Source organism: Gopherus flavomarginatus, chromosome 3 (genome assembly GCF_025201925.1).
Source record: "Gopherus flavomarginatus isolate rGopFla2 chromosome 3, rGopFla2.mat.asm, whole genome shotgun sequence".
Classification (NCBI taxonomy): Eukaryota; Metazoa; Chordata; order Testudines; family Testudinidae; genus Gopherus; species Gopherus flavomarginatus.
In genome coordinates this window covers 48724044-48746066 of record NC_066619.1, presented here as the reverse complement: position 1 = coordinate 48746066, position 22023 = coordinate 48724044, and the positions used below count along the sequence as shown (strand labels likewise).

The window sequence follows — 22023 nt, the reverse complement described above, 5'->3', positions numbered from 1 at the left end:
CTAACATGTGGAGAACATATAACTGTTTCCAAGATACCAGAATGGAAAAGAGAAGTGTCTCTCTGTCCTGTGGAGGAGATCTGCAATCTATGCCAGAGAGATGTTTCTGCTAATGGTCACTCCTTTACATATTGCTAAATGACGGGGGTTGGTCTGCTATAAAGGTGGACCAAGCAGAGTTGCACTGCTGTAAAACCTCAAGATGCAGCTAGAGTTTCTGCTACCCTGGAAACTTGCTGAAATATGCTTGTGCAGCATAGCTCAGTACGGGGAGAGGCAACATACCAGGGCCAGGGCCAGTAACAATTTTGTAATCTTCCAAGGGAGAAAAGACTGCTGTGACTAACATTTCCTCAGAGAACCAAAGTGTTCTACAACTGTGTTCTGTTCCCTGCCCATTCCCAGATCTAACATCCTCTCCATCCGCCCACCCCATTCCACATAGCTGCCATTTGTAAGGTGATGGTAAGCTTAGGCAGGTGGGAGAAGCACTGAAACAGTGTAATCTTTAAAAGAAAAAAGACAGCTGTTACTAACTTTAGACAACCTACTATAAGCTTTCTGCAACTGTCCCATCCCCAACTGGGATTCTTCTAACCTGACCTCTTCCTTCCGATGGTCTGTGCAGCCCTAGAACCTTTCCTGTCTGACTGCTGGCCAAGAAAACACAAACACAGGGGCAATGATTTTTCTTGAATAATCTGTTTTTAAGAAATCGCTTTATCCAAATGCATAATACAGGTTCGTCAGAAATCAATAAAACCATTGATCTATAACTATGTCTTGCTTGGGGACCATTGAGGGGAGGGGAAGTGGGGCTGGCTGGAGCAGGGGGAAGTTGGAGGAGTTTGGTAGGGAGAGGGACATGACAATTCCATGGCTTTCAGCACTGCAGTTCAAACTCACAGACACATAGCAATGCATGGCATATTATCCAGAGGAGAACAGTCAGTGCACAGTATTTCAAATTTAGCACGTGAAGAGGGGATATTGGCAGAGAAGGTCCATTGTAACTTACCAGCCTTAGGTTTTGGTTCCTGCCATGACTCGGGACTCTCCTTGGGTTCATCGGGGTAGGGGGCTTCCTCAACAGGCTCCACCAGAGAGAGGTGCTGAATCACATGCTCTTCATCCTCCAGGTCTTCTGGGGCACCCTCCATGGTCCGTGCTGCCTTCTCACTCTAGCTTTCATCAGAATCCGATTGGACAATGAGGCTCGTGAGGTTGAGGAAGGGATCATGGACCACTTCAGGTTCTGTACCAGGATCCCTTGACAGCAACTGGTCAAGCTCCTCATAGAAGGGGCATGTACAAGAAGTTGTCCTGGAGAGACAGTTTGAGTCTTTTGGGCTCCTGTATGGGAGCTGCAAAGGATTCATGTGTTCCCGGCACTGGGCTGGAGTCCACTCAATGCCTGCCTGCTCCAGCCTCCATGAAATTTCCCAGTACAGGTGTATGTTCCTGCCACTCTGGCTGAAGTCATGGAAGACAGTGCACTCTGACCACACATTGAAAAGTACCTAAGTGTGCTCAGTGGGCCAACTGGCTGCTCTCAGAGCAGGATGCATTTTCACCTGTATTGATCTGTATGAGTTCAATGGAAAACTGGTCACTGCAGCACACTACAACCACAGAAAACAGTGGGACAGGAACCTTTATAGAGCGGGTAAGGGTCAAGAAGAAAAGGGTTCAATGCATTGTCAGAATGGGAGTGGAGGACTATTGAAACTTAAGTCCTGGTACATGGCCCTTACCCACACCCCTCAGGCACGCTTGCTTACTCACTCTCTACACTGCTTCAGACACATGATTTGGGGTTCAGGTGTGGGTTATGACACAACCGCCCGCATAAGCATGTGTACTGTCACTAATACAGAAATAGTTCTCGGTCAATGAGGAGGAAGGAAATAAAGATTATGAGTGACCAAAGAGGTAGCAAGAATAAGGGAAAGGCCAGAGTAAGTGGAGGAGATAACATAGCAGGAGAAACTGCATTCATAAGTTTTAAACTTGAGCTCCAGAAGCCATTTGTTATGCACATGGGGGAAAAAATAGAAAAAAATATTGGTGTCAGTCCAGATCAGAAAGCTGATCTACTTTCAGTCCAATATTTTGTCTCCAACAGCAGTCTCATACTTCAAAAGACAGTACAAAAACCATATTCAATTGTGCAATAATGTGTTTTGATGTCCTCAGACAACGTGAAGCATGAGACTACAAAAACCTGTAGGAGAGCACTTCAACCTCCCTGGCCACACTATAGCAGACCTTAAGGTGGCCATCCTGCAGCAAAAAAACTTCAGGACCAGACTTCAAAGAGAAACTGCTGAGCTTCAGTTCATCTGCAAATTTGACACCATCAGCTCAGGATTGAACAAAGACTGAGAATGGCTTGCCAGCTACAGAACCAGTTTCTCCTCTCTTGGTTTTCACACTTCAACTGCTAGAACAGGGCCTCATCCTCTCTGATTGAACTGACCTCGTTATCTCTAGCTTGCTTGCTAGCATATATATACCTGCCCCTGGAAATTTCCACCACTTGCATCTGAAGAAGTGGGTATTCACCCACGAAAGCTCATGCTCCAAAACGTCTGTTAGTCTATAAGGTGCCACAGGATTCTTTGCTGCTTTTTCATGAGACTTGTAGCATTATCAATTTGGATTACCTTTTGTGTGCTATTTTAGCATACTATTTAAGCATACTATTTAGTAAAATATCCCAAAAAACAGTTAGAAAAATGAAGCTAATTTCTGCTATCACACACTAAAGAACAAATCTGTAAAGTGTTGCTCGTGATTTTATCTGAAGTTGGACAGCAATGATTCCAAATACCCTGACATCTTAAAATGTAACCTTAAATTCTAAATAATTAGCAGCACATGTAATGAAACTGAAATGCAATGTGACCTCCCTGACCCAATCACAGGAATTTTTATATGTTTAAAATGTAGTTTGTACCCAAATATAGAAATCATACCTCATAATGGCCCTCTTTAACTGCATCCTGTATTGGCGTTACTTGTTCACTTCCTTTACAGTTAACATCAGCTCCTGCTTTCAAAAGCTCATTTGCTGTCTTAAAAAAACCTGCCACACTGGCTTCATGTAGTGGAGTCCAACCTATGACAAAGGAAAATTGTCAACTAAATCTTACATTTCCTATTTGAATAATATTCTTGACACCAATTTTTATCAATTTTGCAGACTATTTGATAAACTTTTAATTTTAAGATAGTCTAAATTTATTAGAAATTGCAATATTTTAAGAATAAGTTGACCATATGACAAATTTTTATGTGGTTCAAAAGTGATGTAGATGAGAGGTCCTAATTGTCAAAATCCGCACTTACCTAAGAACTGCATGCCATCATAACAAATGTAGATGTTAGATTATGTATTGGCTCAAAAAGGAAAGAAAACTTAACTTTTGCATACCAGCAATTTCTCTGTGAATGAAACTTTTACATTATGGGTATGTCTACCCAGCAGTTGGGATATGTCATTCCCAGCGTAGGTAGACATACATGTGCTAGCTCTGCTTGAACAAGCGTGCTAAAAATAGCAGCGGGGCTATACCAGCATGCGGGGCTGCTTAGGCTAGCTACCTGAGTACAACCTCATCTGAGGTCCTAGACAAGCCACTTCTATTTTTAGCATGCTAGCTCAAGTACAGCTTGCACGTGTAAGTCTCAGCTTGGGGGATCCAAGTGCAGAGGGACTTAGTGTCGGGGGGGAACCAGGCGTAGGTTGAGAGGGTTCTGTGTGAGGCAATCTGGGGTTGGGAAGCTCAGTGAGGGATCCGTGTGTGTGTGATCTGGATGCACAGGGGTTCTGGGTGCAATAGTAATGGGACTCTGTGGGGGGTCCAGACCAAGGTGGGGGCTCAGTGAGATTGGGAACCAGGTGCTGCTGGTTGGGGCTTAGTGGGGTGGCGATCCAGGTGACTCATCGCGATGCAGGGGAAGTGGAGCTTCGCAGGAGGGGTTCTGGGTGTGTGTCGGGAGGTGAGGCTCAGCAGGAGGGTCTCGGCATAAGGGGGTCTGGATGCATGGGGGATTGGGCGGATGGGGGAGCAGTTCCCCCAACAGTGATCCCTCCCCTTGAAGCTGAGGAGCGATGGGTGCGAGGGGGGTGGGGAAGGAGTTTGCAGAGCTTCCTGAAGCCTGGGGAGAAATCTGGGGCTGGGGCTGACCCAGCTCTGGATGCTGTGCTGGGGAAGAGGAAGTCCTGTCTGCCCCAGCCCAGCCAGACTAGCGGCTGAGCCCAACACAGGGTAGGAGCCACCAGCCAGGTCTTCCCCAGTCCTCCACCCTGCCTCACAGTGATTTACCTCTCTGCCGGCTGCCCTGGGCACCCAAAACATACTGCTGGGGATGGTCACATGACCACTCTTGTGGCTTCCCTTTGCTTCCCCCTCAGAAAGTCATTTTTCTGCAGGGAAGCAAAGAAATCTGTGGTGGGGACATGAATTCTGCACATGCAAGGTGGCACAGAATTCCCCTGGGAGTGTTCCATTGCAGGGGCACTAGCCGCCACTGCCCCTCACCTCAGTTCTGCCACCCAGGCAGCAATTCTACTCAGTGGAGGAAAGAGGATTTGGGAAAGATTAATGCAGTATGTAAGCCCTAAGCTGCACTGACCATAGCTTTGCGTGAGTTCCCTGTATGGCAGTGCTCTTATTGAATCGACAGAGTGAACTGAGGGAGAGGATAGAAGATCTACCCTCAAGTGCTTTCCAAGCCTCCTTCCACCACTTCCTGCATCAAAACATACTAAGGTTCTGTTAACTACAATAGCTTTTTCCTTCAACCATCTCCCCACAGGTGGAGATACCCCAGTACATATCTAGAGTGTTGGTTGGGCTCTAAAATTGACATAATCCTTTTCTCATTTAAGTCAAGGGCAAAACTCTCATTAACTTCAAAAGGAACAAGACTGAATCCATCAAGCCAAATTCTGGGCTGTTTTACAGATGTGCATGCCAGAAGGGAGTAATTGGAGGTAATTGTGCATGCCAGAATGGAGTCTTGGAGGTAATGTCTATATTACATATATGGGTCTACACATTTATTACCTGTCTTGTGAGAACTTATAAGAACTTAAACTAATAAGAATTCCAAAAAGTGGCAGATCAACTCTAAAACATCTGTTTGTGATCTGGTAGCATGAACATTTATTACTTATGCATACATATTTGTTATAAAAGATATAAAATTATCTTTTAACTGGAATTGAAACTTACCAGCATAATCCTGAACATTTACATTTGCACCAACTTTTATAATTTTGCGTACAAGGTCTGTATCATCTTCAGCAACAGCTTTATGCAGTAAGGTCTCACCAAAAAGATTTTTCCTACAGATTTTTGAAAGAGGAATGGAGGCAACAGGTGCGCTATTTGAAATTTTTTTAACAGAGGTTTGTTTTGCTGAAAAACATAAAATAAAGATCTGGTAAACTGAAAAAATATGTTTGATTATTGTTTTGGCCTCAGCACTACAGTTAGCATACAAGTTTTCTGAAGAAAAATCTTGTCAACAGGAATTTTTGCCCAACTACTGTCAAAAACAGACATTTCAGAAAGTTGCTCTTTCAGTAAAATATGTAAACATCAATCTCACTTATTAAAGATTGTATTTAACCCCATAAACTTTGCACCAATCTCCTGATATCAAATGGGTTCAATGCACAGAATGAAAGACTATGGCTTTTAAACAGTGGGTTTTTTAAACTCTTGGCTGTCTACACTTTAGGCAAAGTGTATTAATCATTTTCAACAGGTTTGATCAAATCTGCTATCCTGCGCTAGTTTCTTGAAAGAAAAGCAGTCAATATATTGCTAGTTGCTTAGTCACTCTTCTCTTCCTTACCAAACCTATGGCATTTATTAGCAATTCTTTTATGTTTTGTGTTTTACGTGTGTTTCTAAGTTTACAATACAAAATATAGAAACAAACACTATTATTATACTTTGGAACAAATTCCGCTTTCCATTATGCACCCATAGAAGGATTCAAATGCAGTGGAACCATTTCTACTGTACTGGGGCACGAGGATACACTTTACCAACAGTGGGAAATTCTGCATGCTCCCTTCATGCTGCGGAGAAGTGTTCCGGGGCTGCTGTCTATGCTGGAAGGCAGGAGGATGGGGATGGATTATGGCCAGGCAGGAGGCATGGCAAGGGCATGAGCATGGTTCATGCATTGTGCAGATCCAATAGCTTAAAATATTGCTCGTATGGGAGTAGAGAGCTGTACCTCTCCATATTCTGTGGTTGCAGGCAACACAAGCAGCCTGGCTGGTTGTGGCTAAAGAGTCCAATCTTTAGCCTTTTGATATTTTTGAAATGGAGGAAAGTCCATGTACATGAGCGGTCTCCAACCTTTTTCCGCACAAGATCACTTTTTGAACTTAAGTGCAACCCAGGATCTACTCCGTCCCTTCCGAGGCCCTGGGGTGGAGACTCTGGGCTGGGGCCAAGAGGTTCGGAGTGTGGGATAGGGCTCCAGGTTGAGCCTGAGGCAGGGGGTTGGGGTGCAGGAAGGGATATGGGGTGCTGGCTCCAGAAGAGGGCTCAGGACTGGGGTGCAGGCACCTACCAGGCAGCACTTACCTCGGGCGGCTCCTGGTCAGCGGCGGCACAGGGGGGCTAAGGCAGACTCACTGTCTGCCCCAGCCCCACGCCACTCCCAGAAGGGGCCAATGCATCCTTGCGGCCCCTGAAGGGGGCACGTGACTCTGCGTGCTGCCACTCTCTGCAGGCACTGCTCCCGCAGATCCCATTGGCCACAGTTCCCTGTTCCCGGCCAATGAGAGATGCCAGGGTGGTGTTTGCAGGAAGGAGCAGCGCACGGAGACCCCTGCTCCCCCTCCCCCAGGGTCATGGGAGCGTGCTAGCTGCTTCCACGAGTGGGGCTGGGGCAGGCAGGGAGCCTGCCTTAGTGGCAGCCCTGCTGCAGCCAGAGATCGTCATCAACTGGTAGAATCTCTAGGATTGACCAGTCAATCGTGATTGACCGGTTGGTGAACACTGATGTACATTAATTTTGCTCTATGTAATAGGATTTGGCCATATAACTACAGACAATCATGATGAAAACAGAAAAATACATTTTATTTTGAGCATTTTGTTTTAAAAAAAATATTTTGCTCTTGCATGAAAACCTGTTGCTGACTTTATTTTAAATAAATATTAGTCATCTGATTAGAAAACCCATCATAAGCATGGTTATAGTGGAAATACTGACAACCCTTCATGAAAGCAAGGTGCTGGGCAATGGTAGATTTATAATTAACAACTTATATTATACTACTATTATAGTTCATATAACGTATACCTTCAAAATTTGTTAAACATATTAAGTACACAGTTAAAGCCAAACTGGACTTGCATAAATTAAAATAATTATCACACTCCAATCTTAAAAGTAATTAGGGTTCAATTGTTAGGGGACGAAGGAATCAGGAGGCCCAGGTTCAATGCAGTGTTCTGCCACAGACTTCCTGTGTAACCTTGAGCAAGTCTCTTTACACCTCAGTTCCTCACATGTAAAATGGGAGTAATAAGACTTCTCTACTTTAAAGGAGTGTTGTGAGGATAAATAGGTCACAGAGTGTGAGATGCACAGATATAATTGTGATGGAGGTCATAAAAATACATAAAATAGATTGAAACCTGCAATCTGCTCCATTGGGGATGAATTCTTGTGCATGCTGAGTCACACTGACTTCAGAGAGACTTTGCACAGGCAGAGTTTGCCTTTGCAAATCAGACGGTAGGATCTACATTTGTACTCTGGATCTATTTGTTCTTTTGTTTTGGTGTTTCAAAATATTCAGTCATTTCAATTATAACGTTACAAAATTAGATTTCCATCTCTGAATGTTTTTCTTAAATTTTATGAAGGATGTGTGTAAGCAGGTCAATTATTAGAGTCTGTACTGTAAGTAGTGAAATAAAAACTGGTACAAAGTGTCATGGATTATTATTAAAACTAATGTATATAAAGCTTTTTTAAAAGGTAGCTCATAAATCCACATTTCAGCAGCGCTGAAAACACCATCCAACAAATTTATACTTTTCTGGTTCAGTACATTTGTTTGAATCAGTTCAACAGAAGAGTAACTTATCTGGCAAATAAATGTCAGAAGCATCTCTTACTAATTTTCTTTGCAAGCCTTTGGCTTTTCCTCATCTGCTCAACCTTGCTGTTTACATCCATAGTTGATCCTTGGTATGTACTGGCTTCCAGCTCTGAATGCTGTTCTTTGCTGTTGTTACAAGCAGAGTCTTGGGTTCTACTGATAAGAGATTTGTTCAGAATGAATAAAAATATTCTCCACTTTTTAAAACAACAATGTAGTATTTATACTAGATTTAGAAGTAAACATTTAATTTGTAAAGGAGGTTTATAATTATGTGCAGATGCATACTTCTAATAATCACACAGACTTCAATGGGATTGTATGGCGTATAAATCAGTGCAGAATATGACCTTGAGTGTTTTAAAGAAAATGTAAAATCTTTACCTTTCAGGTAACTTAAATGAACACTTACATAGTACAAATGAGGAATGAATGGCATGTAAGTTTCATATTTATTAAATAAATCGGAAGAGAGAGATAAAGTGTTCATGCATGAAGAGAAGTAAGCTTTTTATGTTATATATGTCATACCCAAAATCTTTAGATGAAAGTTTATTTCCTGTTTCTTCATCATTACTATATATTCTCTGGTGCGTTTCTTCTAGTATTTTATAACAACTGGAAGCTTCATTTATGTGCTTTCTAGTGCAGTTTTCTCTTAATCGAGTTGACCTCCTTAATGTACAAGAAGTTGCTTTGGTAGTTTCTATACCTGAGGTATTTTCTATTGAACCTGAATTTCCTTCACCAGCTTGTTTGTCATAAAAGGCGACATTGCAGTAATCAGAAATTATCAAATCCTGGTTCTTCTTGTTACCTAAAAGCTGTGACAAAAAGCATTATTTCAAACTACTGGTAGTCAAGCTGTTAAAAGCAATGCTGTGCCTGGATTATTGTGTGTAGTGTTAGAAGCAAAATGTCATTTAAGTTATACATGCACAGATAGATAGATAGAGACTTAGAATTAATAGATTATTTAATAACTGGAGTTCTACACATATATTGCCTGCACAGAGGAACACACTTGGAGTTGTGTGCCACGCTATAGAGGCCCTGGAACTACTAAGAACACCCAGCAAGAGAAATGGATGGCTCAGGAGATAGAGATGTAATGGGACAAAGATGTAAAGTCTGTGGATGAGATGGCTTTTTTAGCTGATGCCTTCTAACACAATCAGGTGTCTATTGAGGGCAGGCCACAGAAAAAAGGGGTTTAAAACTGGTGGGAAGGGAGGATCCCATTTTTCCCCTGGGAAGAGAGAAGGGGGTTGGGAGCCTAAACATTCTCTTATGCATAAACATTCCTCTAACCCTCATCCCAAATCTCCTGTAAAAGCAGAAGAGCCCAAAAGGTGCAATCAGTGTAATTCCACTGATCACCTGAGGAATAAATGCCTTGTGCCAAGAGGAAGCAGGCAACCAATAGCTCATGTTAGTTCTGCTGTCCTCAACACACAAACTCTCCAAGCAATTGAAACCTATCATATTGGTTCTATGAGGTTAGTCCCAGAGAAACAGGTGGCGGAGGGTACTCCAATCCAGGTCCCAATTTTTCAGGATGCTATTTCTGATAAGTTTTTGGAAAGTAACTGTGTCTCTTTAAATCAAGATGCAGCTCCAATACCAGTAACAGCAGAGGAGTTGGGACCAGGAAACTGCCAGGTGGTAGTTTGTGAGAATACAAATGGTTCAATTGACAGAGGCAGGGTGTCTTCCACCGCGCTGGTGAGACACAGAAAGCAATTATGGGAGAGCTGTTGGGAAAAGGTGCATCTGACCGAAAGGTAAACACATCTAGCCCAGAGAGCACAGATCACAGCCCTCTTAATGGCTGGATGCCAAGTGAACTATAACACAAACTGCCTTTGAGCTAGTCAGTGATTAATCCTCTTGCAGTAAACTAAGAGGAGAGGTGTGACGCTCTGTACCTTGGGGGAACATCCAGCACCTCCATGTTATTCCTCATAAAATGATTGTGTGGTATCTAATGCTAAGTTTGTCACGTCGGGTGTCTTTGGAAGGCTCATGATGTACTGAGCATGGCTGTTATAGTGATGTTATTATAATTGTTACAATAATGTTACAGTAACGTTATAGGTTATAATTCCATGTATATAGTTATGAGGCTGAAAATGTATCCTAATGGGTTAAAATAAGCCCACACAAAAACTCTCCAAGAGCAAAAAGGCAGTTCACACCTCATCAGGGAAGGTATGGGACAAACCTAGCCCACGCTCACAGGAACAAAGGATGCTGGCCTAGGCTGCAACAAAAGAATCTGTTAGACTCTCCAGGGAGTCACCCCCCTTTGGTCAGTTTGGAACTGCAATGAGGTAATGCTCACCTGACTCTCAAGTGGGGGGGTCAAAGCCAAGAGGGAAGAAAGGACATGATAAAAGGGAGAGATATTTGCCATGCTCTTCCTCCCTCTTCCACCTACATCTACAGACACCACACCAGGCGACTGAAGCGCTGATCAAAGGGGAGAGCCTGGCTGAAGAGCAACCAGCCAGCCCGTGGTGAGAAGCATCTACGTTTATAAGGGCACTGAAAGTGTTAGGATCAGCTCAGAATGCATTTTGCTTTTATTTCATTTGACCAAATCTGACTTGTTATGCTTTGACTTATAATCACTTAAAATCTATCTTTATAGTTGATAGATTTGTTTGTTTATTGTACCTGAAGCAGTGCATTTGGTTTGAAGTGTGTTAGAGGCTACCCTTGGGATAATGAGCCTGCTACATATCAATTTCTTTGTTAAACTGACAAACTCATATAAGCTTGCAGCATCCAGTGGGCATAACTGGGCACTGCAAAATGGAGGTTCCTAGGATTGTGTCTGGGACCGGAGATATTGGCTAGTGTCATTCAGTTGCACAATTCAAGGAGCAGCTTATGTGCCAGAGGCTGTGCGTGAACAGCCCAGAAGTGGGGGTTCTCACAGCAGAGCAGGGTAAGGCTGGCTCCCAGAGTCAAGGATTGGAGTGACCTAGCAGATCACCGCTCCAGATAACACCAAAGGGAACGTCACACTCCCTTGCTGCAATTTAAGCCCATTGTTTCTTGTCCTATTCTCAGAGGTTAAGAAGGAGAATTCTTCTCCCTCCTCCTTGTGACAACCTTTTATGTACTTGAAAATGGTTATCATGTCCCTCTGAGTCTTCTCTTTTCCAGACTAAACAAACCCAATTTTTTCAATCTTCCCTCATAGGTTATGTTTTCTAGACCTTTAATCATTTTTTGTTGCTCTTCTTTGGACTTTCTCCAATTTGTCAACATCTTTCCTGAAATATGGCAATCAGAGCTGGACACAATACTCCAGCTGAGGCCTAACCAGCGCGGAGTAGAGCAGAAGAATTACTTCTCATGACTTGCTTACAACACTCTTTCTAATACATCCCAGAATGATGTTCCCTTTCTGCAGGACTCCTTCCTAGGCAGTCATTTCTCATTTTGTATGTGTGCAACTGATTGCTCCTTCCTAAATGGAGTATTTTTTCCCTTAGTAAATTCTTCCTACACACACCACACAAACTTTGACACACAAATATACGTACAAAATAATCCTTTCAGCTAATCATGCTAGTTATTCTACAGGCTGAGACGAGATATTATTTCTTTTTTTAAATATCTGAGACAGGAGTCCCCAAAGCGGTGCCCGCGGGGGCATCTAAATGCGCCTGCATCCTGGCTGGCAGTCGAGCATCCGCCGAAATGCCGCAGCAACGCCTTTCGATGATGTTGCTTGTCGCTTGTCGGTGGCAAGTGGCGTCATCGAGAAGCGTCGCTGCCAAAACGCCGCAGAAATTCGGCAGCATTTCGGCGGATGCTCAACCGCCGCGATGGTCCTTCGGCTGGCGCCTGCCAGACAAAAAGGTTGGGGGACCACTGATCTGAGAGATGCTTAGATATTATAATGATGGGGAATGCACAAGCAGATAACATTGCATAGCATAGAATAGTATGAAGCAAGTAGACAAAGTTTACTAGAATTTCTCCATTCTAAAAAGTTCAATAACTGATGTGAAAAAGTAGAAAAGGATTAGAAGACTTTAAATAAAAAAAAGACTAATAAAAATGTAAATTCCAGACTCAATAATTCTATACCAAGACTAATAACATCTTAGAAAAAATGAACTCTTCAGTCAAATATTGTAAGATACACAAAACATTTCAAATAGGTGTTAAAACATGTACATACTTCTTCATCTAAAGTACTCTGAAATGCAGCCTCTGTTAAAGCTTTTATTTCTTCCAATTGCTTCACAGAAAATTGAGGTTCAAAATTGTTATCTGTTATTTGAGTGCAGTCATCTATCTGGAAAATACTGGGTTCTGATCTCAAATGCTCTTCTTCAGCATTAAGCTCTCTTTTCTTCCCTACTAATTGACAGACAGGCTGTACTACAGACTCTGAAAAGGAGTTCAGTGCTGTCAGAAGCTCTAGTGGCAGAACATTGCTGTTCTCATCTACTGATATATCTACAGATAGAGCATCACCTTGACATTGCAATGTGTTATGCAAAGGGTTTATCATTTCTGGACTCTCTGAATCACTGAGTGGTTTCAGTAAATCTCTAATTTCAAATTCATCACCCATTATACTTTGTACAGTTAATATTTCCCTGGAAATCTTCTCTGATGTTGATGATAGAATAAAGTCAGGTATAGACTTCTCAAGAGAATTATCTTTCACCCTAGTATCTATCTCAGTAATGGTCATAGTGGCACTTTGACAATCTTTTAAAACACGTGGAAATACATTCTGTGGTGTCCATTCCTTTGGAGCCATTAATGTCTCTTTTACAACTACAGTTGACAGTAGGCTTCCTTCTGGAGAGTGATCTTCATCATTTAATCGATGTGAAATCTAAATGAAAAAATGTTCACAAAAATGGATATATGTTTCTAAAAACATATAATGAACATTTACTTTACGGTTCATTAACATGCATAATCTTAGGTTTACAGTTTTTTGATAAAGCAAGCTACAAGCCCCTAAGAATTTCCACAATGAAAAATTCCCATTGACCTTCATAGGGGTTAGACTGTACCCTTAGTCATAAAGGCAGAATGAATTAAGTTACTGACTCCCCTGTTACTGAAGATCCAGGATAAGATGCAGAATAAATCTACCACTATTTTGAGATCAAAGGTCTCATCCTGCTCTCAGGGTACTCGTGTCCCATGTTAATGCTCAGGATGATTTCTCTTCCTTTTTTAGCACGACATTAAATCATTATGTAGTCAAAGCAACTAGTAGAAGTGCGGACTGCTGCAGATACAGTATGATATGTATGTTTTGTTTTAAATCACATGCGACTACTGACAGGGTGCAGAAAGTTTGTCCCACATCCAACGCTGAATATTATGCAAAAAGTAGGGTAAATATAGTTATTTAGATTCATTGACTTTAAGGCAATAAGGGACAATCATGATCATCTAGTCTGACTTCCTGCACATTACAGGCCATAGAACATCACCCACCCACTCCTGTAATAGAACCTTAATCTCTGGCTGAGTTACTGAAGTCCTCAAATCATGATTTAAAGATTTCAAGTTACAGAGAATCCACCATTTATCCTAGTTTCACCTTCGATTGACCCATGCCCCATGCTACAGAGGAAGGCAATAAAATAAAAAAAAATCAACCCAGGGTCTCTGCCAATCTGATCTGGGGGAAAATTCTTTCCTGACCCCAAATATGCAGTCAGTTGAACCCTGAGCATTTTGGCAATACCCACCAGCCAGACACCTGGGAAAAAATTCTCTATAGTAACTCAGAGCCTTCCCCATACAGTGTCCCATCACTACCTGTTGGGGATATTTGCTACTAGCAGTCACAGATTGGCTACATGCTATTGTAGGCATTTTCACCGGTTTTATAGTCATTTTCTGTCATGACACCAATAGATGTGACTGTGACTGACTTACAATAGGGTCCTGTAATATCCTGAACAAACTTTACGGAATTAAGATAAACTTTACTGAATTAAGCTAATCCTTAATGAATTAGGTGTAATACCTTTGGTTTCCATTGTATTACAAATGCAATTATATATGTGTTATTGTGGAATTGTATGTTCCTTCTCCAGTAGGAGGGGAATGCTAATGTACTTCTTCCATTATTGTCCTCTGATGTCACCCGCCTTCGAAAGGTATGCATATACTAGTTCAAACTCATGCTCCAAAATGTCTGTTAGTCTATAAGGTGCCACAGGATTCTTTGCTGCTTTTACAGATCCAGACTAACACGGCTACCCCTGTGATACTTGACACCATGCAGGGCATTGCATTTAGCCGTATGGAGTGGAAATCCATCAACCTCAGGAAGAAACTTGCACAAATACAGACAGATATCATCTTCCTTTCCAAATGCAAACGGATGGACATCATACCAAATGGACTAAAGGTAAAAAATCCACTGCTATCTACATACTACACAGACCACAGTGAGAGATTATGCCATACTCTATCAAAAAAACTGAGGAACCACCTGATCAGCATCCTATACAGCAAACAGGAAAACATCAAAAAAGAGCTCTCCAACCTGGAGACTCTCATTAATAACCAAACTTCTATACAAACGGACTTCACTAGAATAAGACAGGAGATCTACATTACTCACTTCACCTCTCTACAAAGGAAAAAGGACTGTAAGCTGTCTAAACTCCTACCTGCCATATGGGGCCACAACCCTGGTACCCCTAACCCACCCAGCAATATCGTCAATCTATCCAACTACACACTCAGCCCAGAAGAAAAGTCTGTACTATCTCGGGGACTCTCTTTCTGCCCTGCCACCCCCACCAACATGATACAGTTCTGTGGCGATCTGGAAGCCTACTTTCGCCGTCTCCGACTCAAAGAATACTTCCAGGACAACACTGAACAGTGCACTGATACACAGGTGCCCTCCCACCAACAGCACAAGAAGAAGAACTCCACATGGACTCCTCCTGAGGGTCGAAATGACAGTCTGGACCTATACATTGAATGCTTCAGCCGGCGTGCACAGGCAGAAATCGTGGAACAACAACATCGCTTGCCTCACAACCTAAGTCGTGCAGAACGCAATGCCATCCACAGCCTCAGAAACCACCCTGACATTATCATCAAAGAGGCTGATAAAGGAGGTGCCATTGTCATCATGAACAGGTCTGACTACCAAAAGGAGGCCGCCAGACAACTCTCCAATACCAAATTCTACAGGCCACTTCCCTCAGATCCCACTGAGGAATACACTAAGAAACTACAGCATCTACTCAGGACACTCCCTACACTAACACCAGAAGAAATCAACATACCCCTAGAGCCCCGACCAGGGTTATTCTATTTTTCTCACTGAAGGACTGTCTGGATATATGGACTCTCTACTTAGACCCTATGCCACCAGCACTCCCAGCTATCTCTGTGACACCACTGATTTCCTGAGGAAACTACAATGCATTGGTCACCTCCCAGAAAACACTATCCTAGCCACCATGGATGTAGAGGCTCTCTACACAAACATCCCACACACAGATGGAATACAAGCTGTCAGGAACACTATCCCTGATTATGCCACAGCACACCTGGCTTCTGAGCTCTGTGCCTTTATACTTACACACAACTATTTCAAATTTGATGACAATATATATCTCCAGATCAGTGGCACTGCTATGGGCACCCGCATGGCCCCACAATATGCCAATATCTTTATGGCCGACCTGGAACAACGCTTCCTCAGCTCTCGTCCACTCACGCCCCTTCTCTACCTACGCTACATTGATGACATCTTCATCATCTGGACCCATGGGAAGGAGACTCTGGAAAAATTCCACCACGATTTCAACAGCTTCCACCCCACCATCAACCTCAGCCTGGACCAATCTACACGGGAGGTCCACTTTCTTGACACCACGGTGCAAATAAGTGATGGTCACATTAACACCACCCTATATCGAAAACCTACCGACCGCTATGCCTACCTTCATGCCTCCAGCTTCCCATCCCGGACACATCACACGGTCCATTGTCTAGAGCCAAGCACTGAGGTACAACCGCATCTGCTCTAACTCCTCAGACAGAGACCAACACCTACAAAATCTCCACCAAGCATTCTCAAAACTACAATACCCGCATGAGGAAATAAGGAAACAGATCAACAGAGCCAGATGTGTACCCAGAAGCCTCCTACTGCAAGACAAACCGAAGAAAGAAACCAACAGGACTCCACTGGCCATCACATACAGCCCCCAGCTAAAACCCCTCCAACGCATCATCAAGGATCTACAACCCATCCTGGACAATGATCCCACACTTTCACAGGCCTTGGGTGGCAGGCCAGTCCTTGCCCACAGACAACCTGCCAACCTGAAACATATTCTCACCAGTAACTGCACACCGCACCATAATAACTCTAGCTCAGGAACCAATCCATGCAACAAACCTCGATGCCAACTCTGCCCACATATCTACACCAGCGACACCATCACAGGACCTAACCAGATCAGCAACACCATCACTGGTTCATTCATCTGCACATCCACCAATGTAATATACGCCATCATATGCCGGCAATGCCCCTCTGCTATGTACATCGGCCAAACTGGACAGTCTCTACGGAAAAGGATAAATGGACACAAATCAGACATTAGGAATGGCAATACACAAAAACCTGTAGGAGAGCACTTCAACCTCCCTGGCCACACTATAGCAGACCTTAAAGTGGCCATCCTGCAGCAAAAAAACTTCAGGACCAGACTTCAAAGAGAAACTGCTGAGCTTCAGTTCATCTGCAAATTTGACACCATCAGCTCAGGATTGAACAAAGACTGTGAATGGCTTGCCAACTACAGAACCAGTTTCTCCTCTCTTGGTTTTCACACCTCAACTGCTAGAACAGGGCCTCATCCTCCCTGATTGAACTGACCTCGTTATCTCTAGCTTGCTTGCTAGCATATATATACCTGCCCCTGGAAATTTCCACTTCATGCATCTGAGGAAGTGGGTACTCACCCACGAAAGCTCATGCTCCAAAACGTCTGTTAGTCTATAAGGTGCCACAGGATTCTTTGCTGCTTTTACAGATCCAGACTAACACGGCTACCCCTCTGATAGTTCAAACTGGATTCTCCAAGGATTAACAGACAAAGAACGGATCTTTAGATAAATAGCCTGATTTTAAACTGGCTCAGGGCCTTCTTTCTGATCCAGCAAATGGGCAGGATCTCTAGTTCACAGAGGGCCCCAACCTTGCAGAAGGGTTAGAAGGACTGGGCCTACTGAGGCCCATAAGTCTGTGTGCTTGTTCTGAGTGGAAGCTGTGATGAACTTGTAACCACAGAAGAAACCCCTTGGGTGGGTTTGGAAGGATCGCTCCAGAACTCATGTTGGGGTAGAGGTAATCTCTGGTAAGCTTCTAAGCACGTGTGTAGGTTTTTTTACTGTTTTTAATATAGTTTTTCTGTAGTGTTTGTACCTTAATAATAATATAGGCTTACACAGAAAGAATTGTTTATAAGAATTTTATAATTTGATCAGTCTCTGAACAGAAAACAAGCAAGTGTGTTTGCGCAGCCTGCCAGTGCCTCTGCAGTGAATGACACAGTGAAGGCAGGGAACTGCGCAGCCTGGAAATACCACCCTCAGAAGCGAGAGAGATATGAGACTTCACCTAAGAAAGGCAGTGACTGGGGAGCTGGAAACCTGAGAGCAGGTGCCCCAGTTGGACCACTGAGGGGAAATACAGGTGCAGTTGTCCTGAACTGTGACAGTCCCTGTTCTTCAATCAATGAAAATACAGAATTTTTTCTCCTTCCTATGAAGGATTGTCTGAAATTTCTGAACCAGGTACCTCAGTTAGTACCTCAGAGGACTGACATGCTTATAGTTTTTGCCAACATTGTATTTTTCGCTGCCCATACTGTTGCCCCAACATTGTATTTTAGGGTAAATTTCCTTAAAGAGACTTTTTAAAATCTTTTGTTGCCAACGCATGGCAAAATTGTATAGAGCAACAACATTTTAATATCGGCAATATAAATCTGATCAACCAAACTGACAATTAAAAGTGTAATAAAACAACAAGAGGACAAGATCACTGAGGAGAAGAACCTTTTTCATACCGATTTATGGATTTTAAGAACAAATTTGGAACATGCAGTCCCTTAGAGAGACTAAATTTGAAGCATTATGATATAATCCAGTAACCAAGGATGCAAATTAAAAGATCTATTGGCAAGTTAGGAGGGAGAAGGAGAAACAAATTTGTTAAGTAATGGGAAAATTACTACTGTCATATGATAAATATGATTTCCAAAAGAGACTAAAAATATACTTAAAGTGTTATAATTATACAACAGTTTAAGGGACTGAGACAAGGAGGGATACTGGAATGATAATTTGATCTAGTTTAAAGAGATGTATTTTATAATATGGAGAATTCACAGTTACTGCAAAAAAGGGCTTGATCCTGCACCCATACAGTGTATGCGCAGGACGGTTAATTGAAGAAGAATTACAGCTTATGAAACACCAGCAATGGGCAACCTTTGTGAGATAAGAATAAAGATTACTGCAAGATACTAGGGCATAAGGAAACTCAGAAAACTAGAGGAATGGTAGAATAAAAAGTCAGGAATACTACTTTGTCAAAATCAGTAAAACCCAAATATAACTTGTTTTAGGATGTCAATGTTCTATTCAATTACAAAATCTTGGCAAACAATTTGTCTTGAAGTTTCACAGTTCTAGCTGCAAAACTCGCAAGCTTGAGATAGTCCAGACGTCTGTGCTGGGAAGACTGTAATGGCTACCAATTTCTCTTGCTACAGTTCTTTCTGGAGCATTTTGGTCTGTTCATCAAATAGTGCAAGAGATCAGAAAATACGAACAAATATAATTTACTGTAGTAACTGTGAGTCTCAGGTACAAGAAAAAGCAAACTCACAGGAGCTAAAGCAATAAAGGAGCCTTTTACTCCTTGTAAAGGCGCACGGCCGGGGCTCAACCCTCCCTGAGGAAGAGGGGAGCCACACCGGCCTCGATACGCGTCGTCAGGGCCGGTGCAAGGATATTTTGCGCCCTAGGCGAAACTTCCACCTTGCGCCCTCTGCCCCCACCCCTCCCCCCAGAGCACTGCTTATTATAAACTTTCAAAATGAATACTGCATAATGTGGCATTGTTCATTAGAATGAATACATATTCGGCTTGAAAATTTATTAATTTCATTATTTAGTCTACATATTTAATGAAAATAATTGAATAACCTGACAGGGTGTGGGGCTGGCTGGCTCTGGACAGGGCAGGGGATGCGAAGCTGGTTGGAGATGGGGTGTGGGGTTGGCTGGAGACAGGAGGTGCGGGACTGGCTGCGTGCAGGGCAGGGGGTGTGGGGCTGGCTGCAGGCAGGGCAGGGGCTGCAGCAGGGGCTGGATGGAGACAGGTAGTGTGGGGCTGGCTATGGACAGGGCAAGGAGTGCAGCAGGGGCTGGCTGCATGCAGGGCAGGGAGTGAGGGGCTGGCTGTGGGCAGGGCAGGGGGTGTGGGGTGGCTGGAGACAGGAGGTGTGGGGCTGGCTGTGGGCAGGGCAGGAGGTGTGGGGCTGGCTGCAGGCAGGGCAGGGGGTGTGGGGCTGGCTGCAGGCAGGGGGTGAGGGGCTGGCTGGATACAGGGGTGTGGGGCTGGCTGGAGACAGGGCAGGGGGTGTGAGGCTGGCTGTGGGCAGGGCAGGGGGTGCAGCAGGGGTGGCTGCGGGTAGGGCGGGGGTGAGGGGCTGGCTGGAGGCAGGGGAAGGGGTGTGGGGCTGACTGGAGGCATGGCAGGGGATGAGGGGTTGGCTGCAGTCAGGACAGGGGGTTCAGCTGCCATGGATGGAGCTGGAGCACAAAGAGCAGCTGCAGAAGGAAGAGCTGTTGGACAGAAGCTTCTGTGAAGAACCGGTTCTGTCCCATGGAGAGGTACCACTGCGGGATCTGCATTTTAAATAGCAGTGGGGATGCCCCTGCAGCCCCTTGCCCTCTCAGCCTCCTGGGCACTGGCTCTCTGCAGCTCACTCCCTAGGGGCTCAGCCCTGCTCCTCTTGCCCCCAGTCCCTCATTAGGCCTGGGTGCAGAGAAAGCATGCAGCATATCTTTGTACTGTGTTAATGACTCCTGAACTGGTGGAGGCTATGTCTAATTGCTGCCACTATCTCTTTGCTGGGCAATTAGATGACAATTAACTTGGAATAGCCCAGAGGGGTCAGAGTAGAGAAGGAGGGAGGAGAGACCTTTAGGTTTCAGTTCTGTGCAAAGCCGGTTAACTTTTCTTTTCAGCTGCCTATAAACAAACCTAGTAGAGAAAAGAGTTTCTTCCCCACATCCCCTCCCCCAAAAAATCGGTTATGATTTTAATGGATCCAGAAGCAAAATAATTCTGTAATCAAAAAGACAAGTTTCCTACTTTCCCTTCCACAAAGATCTATTTCCAACCCAGGTAACTTATTATTTATTATCTGTAGTAACTATGTTCTCACGTTTGACTGATACACTGTAGTGGTGTTGGAGTTCTTTGGAAATCCCTCAGCTCTTTTGCGGTGTTGGGAGTGAATGCTAGACCCTCGGTTACTTACTTTTACCTTACTTCACGTGCCTATCTTTTGGTCATTAATTTTTGAAGTTAAATTAGATTTTCAAAACCCAGCTTTAAAATGATGTTCATGCCAACAATTGCTATTTAATTGTCCAAATGGGGAAATCGATGCCTTGAAATTATGGGATCTAATTTTAAAATTGTATTAAAAATGTGGCATTATAAAGGGGAAATATTTTAAAAGGTTTTACCAGCATCCCCATTACTGTTACCCAGGATTCTGCTTCAAGCAGTAACACAGGAGGGAGAGGGCAATGGACAGATTAGTGTTCAGTGGTACTTCAAACAAAAAGACATTTACTCTTAAATTATCTCGTTGATGCCTAATTGATGATCTAATAGCATGTATCAAGTACATCAAAACTTCGCTGAATAAGCTTGTTAGCATTTCTAATGGGGACACTGAACATTCCAAACAGTGATAAGGTTTCTTATCAGCCATACTTCAACCCTCCCCTCACCCCCCACTATGCCCTGATTGGGCAGGTAGGCAGTGGTGTCTGCGGGAGGTCCACCGGAGCCGCGCGAGCAGCCGACCGTCCACAGGCACGACTGCGGCAGCTCCACGGGAGCTGCCTGTGCCCCCTCCAAACACCCTGGGCTGCCGGCTGCCGCGGCGGCGCCCTGACCCAGGGGAACCTCTGGGCTGCGGGCTGCCGCGGAGGCGCCCTGACCCAGGGGACCCCCTGGGCTGCGGGCTGCCGCGGAGGCGCCCTGACCCAGGGGACCCCCTGGGCTGCGGGCTGCCGCGGAGGCGCCCTGACCCAGGGGACCCCCTGGACTGCAGGCTGCCGCTGGCAGCTCAGACTCCCTCTCTGTCCCAGCAGCAGTGGCTGCTCAACCATTTAAAAAAAAATTTGAGGGCGCTTTTTGGCTAGTCTGCCTAAATGGTTGCACCGGCCCTGCGCGTCGTCTACATCGGCCCCTTTCTTCAGGGCTGAGTGACACTGCACAATTGCTCAGGGCCTGGCCTTCTGCTATAGGGCGGGGCAATAAACACAAAGTCACAGAGGCTCAGACCCTCCTGGCTCAGGGCTGAGCAACAATAGTTCAGGCAACTCGAGCCCTTTGGGGCAGGTCCGAGCAGTGGCACAGTTAAAGGGGGCCCAGGCCCTTGGTTCGGGCGGGACACCAAACACAAAGGCTCTGACCCCCGTGGCTCAGGGTCGAGCAGTCAGTCACTAGACTTCATGGCCTCCTTAGGCCAGGGAGAGGGGGATTCTGTCACCCGGGTACGGGTGGCAGGGGGAACGCAGGC

At 44.2% G+C, this 22023-nt stretch overlaps 1 protein-coding gene across 1 annotated transcript in view; it reads right to left on the bottom strand.

Annotated features, from left to right (window-relative positions):
* Positions 1-22023, bottom strand: part of ANKRD31 (ankyrin repeat domain 31) — a 131907-nt gene that overhangs the window by 86311 nt on the left and 23573 nt on the right. The window contains exons 7-11 of the mRNA XM_050944619.1: positions 12351-13019; positions 8681-8973; positions 8166-8305; positions 5244-5429; positions 2979-3121 (exon numbers count right to left, since the gene is read on the bottom strand). Coding sequence (XP_050800576.1) covers positions 2979-3121; positions 5244-5429; positions 8166-8305; positions 8681-8973; positions 12351-13019 — 1431 coding nt within the window. The remainder of the gene's footprint in view (positions 1-2978; positions 3122-5243; positions 5430-8165; positions 8306-8680; positions 8974-12350; positions 13020-22023) is intronic.